The sequence below is a fragment of the Halichondria panicea genome, chromosome 7 (assembly GCF_963675165.1).
Source record: "Halichondria panicea chromosome 7, odHalPani1.1, whole genome shotgun sequence".
Lineage (NCBI taxonomy): Eukaryota > Metazoa > Porifera > Demospongiae > Suberitida > Halichondriidae > Halichondria > Halichondria panicea.
The window spans coordinates 5,487,153-5,495,973 of record NC_087383.1 but is presented as its reverse complement, the minus strand read 5'-3'; the positions used below and the strand labels follow the sequence as shown (position 1 = coordinate 5,495,973).

Sequence of the window (8,821 nt, the reverse complement as noted above, 5' to 3'; positions counted from 1 at the left end):
TGTATGTACATGTCTCAGCCAACCCTATAATTATTGCTGTGCACATGGTGGTCCATCATGCATCAGTCGTCACAATCGCTGGGTAAAGATCATTAATAATTTATCAATTATCTCATTTTCCATTACAAGTCGCCCTCGATTTAACAAGCATGATTGTGCAAGCGAGCCCCTCCCCCATTTTTTTTGTGCACAGTAGAGACAAGCTTCACAGTAGCTAGGCGTATATGCTAAACTAACATACAGCTCCTTGATTTGCCTATCATTATGACTATGATAGCTCTATCTCTGCTGGTTGTGTTATTGGTGGCTGGTCTGGACCTGAGCTATGCAGTGCAGTGCTCCCAGGATTGTGTGTGCATACCAAACGTCAGATCACAATGTGGGAACACGACCACAGTAATGTGAGCTCCCATAAACATGCATGCAGAGACTTGTGATAAATGTTGTGTTGGGATATCATAAGTTTAATAGAGAGCTATGTTATGTTCTGTACATAGCTCGTAAATTAAAACTGTGATCAGTGAGTTTTATAGTTTTCCCCTTCCTCCCGTACTTAATAGTAATTGGAGCTCTCTATTGCAGTCAGGAAGTACAGCAGTTGTGGACGTAGTGCCTGGGTCTTTCAGTTATGGGGGACACATCACCTTGCTGTGAGACAGTAATTATATTGGCGCTTCTATAATTATACAGTGGAACCCGTTTTACATGCATGCATTTGGGGAACGACCATGCATTGTATATACAGAGGGTGTCCTTATATATTTTTGAGGGGTTGTTTTGTAACAAAAAATGCTCATTGGGACCTGGCCTTTAAATTGCAGTTGGCCTTTCTTCAGGGGTAACTGTTAGTTATGCAGTGCGCTGTAGTTACTGTATTAATATTTAATTATAGGGACCTGTCTGACAACCCCACTCTAACAGTCTACAATGAATCTTTCACTGGCCTCATCAACTTAATAACGCTGTGAGTTAACACCACTTGGAGTCTGTATCATAGCAACTGGGTGGGTCGGGTTTAACTATCATAAACTCAAGCCCATGCAGAGCACATTCCTCATAAACTTCGAATTTGTTGATTTGCGGGAGCACTGATTTATACTAGCTGGTTGGAAAGGGCAGAACAAATAATTATAGGGTGAAGCTTGCTAACAAGAAAAAAGGTGGGGCTCACTGTTTGGACATGGATCTGGACAAGTCGGTGTACGTATATGTAGAGCTAGAAGCTTAGCACTTGAATTGCTGGGTCATACCCACAAGCTTTTGTATTATAAAAAGTCTGGAAAGCTAGATGTAACCATCCCCTTGGCCTTGGAGGTTTATTGATAATAATTATATAGCGCGAAATTTTAATTTTCGCTGTTTTAGTGGGTTAATTAGCAATCCTACACGAAATTATAAGTATCTGCTATTAACGTGCAAGGCGTGTCTTCCGATAAGCAGTCAACCCACGAATGAAGGAATCTAAGTGCCTCGAAATTTAGCGCTATAAGGATACTAATTTACTAATTGGTCGATCTGTACTTGCCTCAAGGACTACTTTCCCCTATAGATCTACTCATGTAGTATTGCATGGCATTGTGTACAGGTAGTTTCAATCAGTGTTAATTTTCTGAAGCCAAATTGTACCAGAAGCCTGCATTGTATCAGCCCACTGTCTTGTATGTATGACTCTGTCTTTTTAGTACTAACTATACAGACTGTTCCGTTCTCCTCTCTAGTAATCTGAGTGGGTGTGGTCTCATCTCCCTGCCTGATCAACTGTTTACAGCGACCAATAAACTAGAACATCTGTGAGTGTGTGCATGCATGTGCGTGTGTGAGAGAGATTGTAATATCTACATGTGTATTAGTATTTCGACTCAATGATAGCTACAATAACATTGTACTTGCTTCTTCAGTGATCTGAGTGATAATGCATTGACCTTTGTGAACCCAGCCGCTTTTGAGGGACTCTCCACTTTGAGAACACTGTATGTTAACCAAACAGACCACACGTACGCACACGCACACACAATGCAGTCAAATAATTATTCTAAGCTTATACCCTTGTGTATATAATTATAGTCAAGTTTTACATTGTGACACCTCTCTACCTCTTTGCAGCCATCTCTCAAATAATGCTCTGAATTCTTTCCCTGACGAGCAGCTTCAACCGTTACTGGAGCAACTCACAACATTGTATGTTAAACAGTAGCTCTATAAGTAGTGTGTAGACTGCCGTGGTATAATGTTGTCATGTGGCTGTTGTAATGCTATCTCAGTATAGTAGCAAAGCATGGGCCCAGTCAGACATACACACACACACACACACACACTGTTTAGATATCTCAGCAGCAACTTCATCAATTGCTCCGATGGCACCACTCTCGACATTCTACTAGAAGTGTCCAATATCATTGCCGAGTTTAATCTTCTCCGGTGCACCAACGGCACCAGAGTACAGGAACTAGTCCCTGATGTGCCCACACCGTCCATCACCATGGTAATGAGTACGAGCTATATCGTAACACCTACATCTACAAGTATGGGACTGGATGTATCCCCGATAGTTTCCATAGCAATGAGCACAAGTTACATCACAACAACACAAGAAAAAAGGCCATCCAGCTCCAGTATCACTATCACATCGACTCCAGTGACTGCAGTACCAGTATACTGTGCTGCCGAGACCACTCTAACTACTATCGGTTTTTTAGATTGGCCACGTATACTTGAGGTTACCTTGGCAACAGTCCCCTGTCCGTCCAATGAGATCACAGCGGGTTTCCGGCAGTGCTTGAGTGGTGGTGTGTGGGGAATGGTGAACGATTCGCCGTGTGGACCTGGGTCACCTGCAGTGCAAGTGCTGGCCATCATCACTCAGGTGAGAGAGATTTGCTGTAATAGAGCTGCGTAGTTAGCCATTCTAATACTCTAGCTACGGGGTCAAATTTTCTGCTGATTTGGCTCATTCGCGAAGATTTTTCACCAGAAAAATATTCTAGTAATAATACAGTCATTTCTAGAACATTGACTAGACTATTACAATAAAATTGTTAATATGCATGCATTATAGTATGCTTCAACAGTTTATCCCGATGTCCCGCCGTTACTCCCCCCCTACAGACAACTATCACAGTGCATTCAAGTGCACACATTTCACAACAGTTGGTGGATGGTCTGACCTCTGACCTTACACTGACATCACGAGAGTTGGGCGCCCTTGCTGAGGTTGCTAGGCAACTCGTAGACGTGTCCGTTGGCAATGTGGAGGTGAGTACATTTAGTTAGCTAAAAGATCGTCAACTTTTAGCAAATAATTTTGCGGTATAGCAGCATCCAATTAAATTTTATGTAATTAGGCAACAATTTGTTATTGAATTGTTAGATTGCACATTCCCTGCATAGTCCTTTGCAGGAGGTCTTGAATATTGTTAGAGCTGGAGGTGGTACTGGAAATCATTGAATGCTGTGAATATTAAAATGTTCTAGCTATATAGTACATGTGCAGAACGTAAAATGTTTTGCGAATGCCATTGATCCACTATGCATGCCCCCCCCACACACATACAGACTCTCAACAACACTCTGGCTGTATTAAACACTGTTCTACTGACCAGCTCTGAACAACTGACAACATCAACCTCTCAACAGTGAGTATATACTGCACTATAAATTATCTTCAACATTGTACCACAGTCATTGTAATTAACAAGGTATAATTATACCTTCAATGGAACATACCGTATATAGCGGGTTATTTTCGTATGGTGGACATTTTTGTATTGTAGATCATCACATGCATGTATTCTACCGCAATACGTTCAACGCTGTACGAATTTAAATGAGCAGTTCATACGAATCTCAACCAATGAAAAGTACCCGCTATACAGTACTGATTTTCCCCACACACGTTTCACAGACTCCGCTCTCTGATAGACACTGTTCTGTTGAGAGCTCTCTCAACTAACCATACTCACCTCCTTCTGACGTACTCACACCTTGCAGTGGGCGGGGCCTATATCCCAGCGTCCAATCAGAGTAGCCTGTTGGCATTCATACGGTTACAGAACACATCAATAGGGCTTGAGATTGGAGGGGAGGGTGCAGATTCACCTGATGTTACCGTGACAATAGATGGCGGAGAAGGGGGTGTTCAGGTACTACAAGTGCTCGTTACTGACAACTTGTAATATGTTTTGCTGTATCTTCCTAGGTTACAGTGTACGAAGGTGACGATCTCTTCAATCAATCAAATTGCAGCAATGCCACTGGAAAGTTGGGGGGAATTATCCTGACCCCTATCATCAGTGTGAGTAACGAGAATCCAGCGGTCAATGAAGTGGTGACGATATCCTATAGTCATGTGACCACCTCTCAGGGACACACTACCATCTGTGTACGATGGACACCTCTCAATTGTAAGTTAGTAAATAATTATAATTGTAGCCTACTGTTAATTTTTGTCTGTATAATATCCGGCCACAAATTAGCATGAGCATACAATAAAATTATACCGTATATATAGCGAGGGAGAGAACAAACATTTTGTCACAAATATCTATAGCCCATGCACATGCACGCGATCGTTTACCTACAGTGCACACACATCCCACGAAAAAATAATTATACCCACGAACTATAACTCTTAACCACAAATATTTTGACCCCTGATTTACCCGCTATAATAATGGTATAATGGCCGTTCTATTGTTGCGTAAAAACATGCATTAGAAAATGAACCTGTTTTTGGAGCTAATAATTGAGGCGTTTTTTTTCTCCAAAAATAGAGTTTTGAACGTCCAATTTCAGATGCATTGTTTTTGGAGCTAATAATTGAGGTGTTTTTTTGTCCAAAAATAGAGTTTTGAACGTCCAATTTCAGATGCATTTTTAGTAAGTAGCTGTTTGGTATTATGGCTACAATAATATGATTGTCTTAGATTATGCTCTTATGCTCTAAGACATGCCATTTGAGTAACACGTTAGATGTTGTTTATAGGTAAATCTATGTTGCTGATGTATACCAAGCAGAATTTTATTATTCTCCCTCGATCCCTTCCTTCAGGTGGTGGTGGTGTGTGGTCTAGTGTGAACTGTGCTCTGGTAACTTCCAGTACTGGCCAGTTGCAGTGCAGATGCTTGCATGCTGGAACTTATGCCGTCTTGGATGTAAGAGTTACTGTTTGTTTTTGCATTTTAACGATAGTTTCTGTTAGATTTTCTTGAGTGTAGTTTTAGTAGACCATTCATGTTTCTCGACTGTCCAGGTACCTGTTGTTGCTATGCCGACTGATGACCAGTTTACAATGGTTTCTCAAATTATCTTCCACTTATTCTTGTCTCTGCCGCTGCTTCTCTATCTGACATTGGCAATCACTATTTTGGCTACAGGGTGAGAACTGCATGCTCCCTTTGATACGTTAATTATTATCCTGTACGTGCGTAGTGGTAGAGTGATTAGTGTGTGTGTGTGTCAGTTGTGTGTTTGTGTGTGTGTGTGTGTGGACACAAAAATGAGCTGTTTGAGCGAACTAGACACTTTCATGGAGTGTGATGAAGCTCAACGCATCTCCTATGAGCATTTTGTTATAGTTTATAGCTCTTTTGATCCTGTCGGTAAGTCACGCACTGCATGTAGTATCTCAGTCTCCCGTAACCCCACATGCGCATCCCATGCATACACAGTGACTCACACACCCAACACTGCCACCTAATACCCACCCCCAACCCATGCACACGCTCCCCTATACACACCACACACATGCAGGACCCTCCGTTCCCTGCCGGTGATGCAATGTGTGTGTCTCCTCTCTCTCTCTCAAGGCCTCTCCACTCTAGTTCTACAACTGACCCTCCCTCAACCACCAGCTCTCTGCTATACACTAGCTGGGCTCACACACTACACAGCACTAGTCACTCTGAGTCTAATGGTAGTCTATCCAGTGCTGAAAGTACTAAAGGTCTACAAGATGATCTGGTATGAGAAGCGATGGCTCATTGCACCATTCGCTGCAGTGGCTCTGAGTGAGTGTGCACGTGTTCATATAGGTTGTTCATAGCTAGTCATGTGAATTATAGCCTGAGCCAATATTTTTTATCTACGTCCATTGCACAGAGTTACGAATCATTAGAATGTTCTTTGCAAGATCCTCACCGCCCATGCATATATATAAAATTAAAATCTAAGCTCATAGTCATCCAGTTCTCCGTTGAAAGTCAGAAGTTCCACTCTGGAAGCACTTCCATTCAGCTTCCACTGTATGGAAGTCAGAGTGAAAGTTCAAAATGGACGTGCATTCCAGAGTAAAATGTTTATGGCGAACTGAATGGTCCTTTGTATGAGCTTCCAGACCTTTAATAAGGCTGTCATTGTAGTGATACTAACCCTTAACCCTCGGCCTCACCCTCCAGTGTGGCCAGCTATTCCTGTGGGGGTATACTCTGGTCTGAGGCACTCTGACTGGCCACAAGCACCGGAGCTGTGAGTTCAATAATATTATAATCAGGCATGGGACCTGCAGTGTAGATCTACAGAGGAACCCTTTTACAATTGGGAAACAGACTTATTACTATTTTTGAGGGGTTGTTTTACGCAGACTTTTCATTTGGAACCTTTATAATTATGTAATTTCACATTCAGAGGTGGCCATTAGGAGAGGTTAATTAATTATCGCATTGAGTTCCTACAAACACACACACACTTTCTTTAGGTGTTGGTTTGAGTGGGTTTCATTTCCAAACACATTCACGTACATATCTGGAGCAACGGCGGTGATTGTCATAGTGACGACGTCAGTGACCCTTGTCCTTTTGGCGTGCAGTGACTACACTCTCCAAGCGTCCATCTATCTTGAGATCATCTCATCACTCGTCAACTGTGCCCTCTACTGTGGCACACTCACTGCTCAATTCTTTACTGGTAACTAAAAGCGGTTGTGTGCCACTTCAATGACTTGCTAACAAACAACTGCCTGGATGATTTGCGCAAAGAGAACAATTATGCGAGCTCATTTACACTCGACGTATAATAATTCAATAGCAAACTCCCTGCATAATAATTATACATGATCGTAGATTATAGCTAACATGCACGTACACTGTTGGATATAAAATTATGCTTTGTTTTGGACACGCATGGTTATAACGTTGCACTTCAAATTAATTGGAGTACATCATACAACATGCTATTACATTAACCAGGGATACTAACACATACATACACAGCTTCATCTTCTCAGTTCTCTGGTGTTAGCCGAGATCAGTTGCTATTGGTAACAGGCGCCCTGGGGTTACTGAGTGGAATGTACCTGTTCCTAAGTTACGGACTGGCCCAGTCCAGAGTACGCAGTGCTATGAGGTGTAGGGAGGACCCTCTCATTAGGAGCAAGATTAACCACTACTCTAACACATCTCAGGTGCATGCATGTTGTAATGTACGTGATAAAAGATAACAAAATCGTAAACTTTTTGGAAAGGTGGCCAGTTTTGAGTGATTGTGTTCATTTGAGCTTTCTTCGATTTGCTTTATAACATCAAACGCAAATCTCCCTCCCTCCCTCCATGCAGATTGACTCTGGGTTCAACAGTCGTTCCTCTCCAACAGCCACTCGCAATCGACGACCTCCCGTCAGACTCACAGACGAACTCAACATCAACTATGTCGATGACTATCTCAGCCATAACCATGGCAACAATCCAGTTCCCTTGGCGATGCTGGGTGTTGTGGGGGAAGGTGGTCGTGTGAGTGGGCGCCAGAGTCAGCTGTTCTCTAACAACCCTCTCTACAATCACATCAACCTCTCACAACAACTATGAAATTTGTGTCTGGACTGCACAACTACTTTTACCTATAGGCGTATACTGCACTGACTCTTGACGTTTGATATAATTTTTGATGAAAAAAATGTGGGTAATTAAATTTAATTGGCAAACGAAGAAAGTATTAGGTGATTTTTAATTTTGGCGACCCTCGATCACCAAAATTAATTGCTAATATAATAGTTCCTGCTATGGTGAGTATAATCAGTAAGAATAAAAAGATGTAGACATTAAAGATCGATAATTGTTGGTACGTAACTACCACCATTCCACTCTCTTGTAAGTGTCCTTGACTCTAATTTTCTTTGGTAGTACCAGCTTTTCCATTGTTTGATTGTTTGTCAAACTTTTAGGAGGGTATCGATATCAGATTGAGTTAATGAGTGAGTCATCATGGAAAATAAATAGTTTTGTGAGTGTCTTGTTATGTTGTAGTAGCTCTGCAAACTTTTGAATGGCTTCTCCACCTAATGAATTGTTGTGAATGTACAGCTCTTTTATTGTTGAGTTGGCCATCAGAGATGAGGCCAGTGCTGCTCCTCCAATGATAGTCATGGAACAGTTGGTTAACCAGACTCCAGTGATTGTTTCATTTGTTTCTAGTGCTCGACCGAGAGCAATCACTCCACTGTCTCCAAGTGGATTGATACCCAAGTCCAGTTTCTTCACTGAACAGTTTTGACTGAGTCCATGTACTAGCTCAATAGCTGATCCTGGAGAAATGTCACAGCCACTCAAAGCTCAGTGTTTCTAGTTTACATGTCATTGTCTCCAAGGTAAAGCACTGAGAGCCGTCATGGCCTCTAGGGAAATGCTGTTCTGTGACATGTCCAAGTGTTTTAGAGAGGTATTTTGCTGTAGTCCTCTAAACAGAATGTGGACACTGTCAGAGGAGAGACAGTTGTCACTGACAAGCAACGATTCAAGATACTGACCAGGGGCGTAGGCAGGAATTTGAGGAAGGGGGGGCTGAGCGCCGAAGTTTTCGGTGACCGGAAGCCACACCCCTTAATTAATGGCT

At 42.1% G+C, this 8,821-nt stretch overlaps 1 protein-coding gene across 1 annotated transcript; it reads left to right on the top strand.

Annotated features, from left to right (window-relative positions):
- Positions 1–166: 166 nt before the first annotated feature.
- LOC135338420 (adhesion G-protein coupled receptor G2-like) lies at positions 167–7,905 on the top strand. The gene is made up of 18 exons (XM_064534541.1): positions 167–401; positions 561–650; positions 893–964; positions 1,719–1,790; positions 1,899–1,970; positions 2,104–2,178; positions 2,323–2,863; positions 3,106–3,252; positions 3,553–3,632; positions 3,902–4,139; positions 4,196–4,400; positions 5,048–5,151; positions 5,250–5,374; positions 5,750–6,006; positions 6,394–6,463; positions 6,693–6,901; positions 7,207–7,397; positions 7,549–7,905. Exons 1-18 carry the CDS (start codon positions 265–267, stop codon positions 7,795–7,797), a joined length of 2,934 nt encoding a protein of 977 aa, XP_064390611.1. The 5' UTR covers positions 167–264; the 3' UTR covers positions 7,798–7,905.
- The last annotated feature ends 916 nt before the right edge of the window (positions 7,906–8,821 follow it).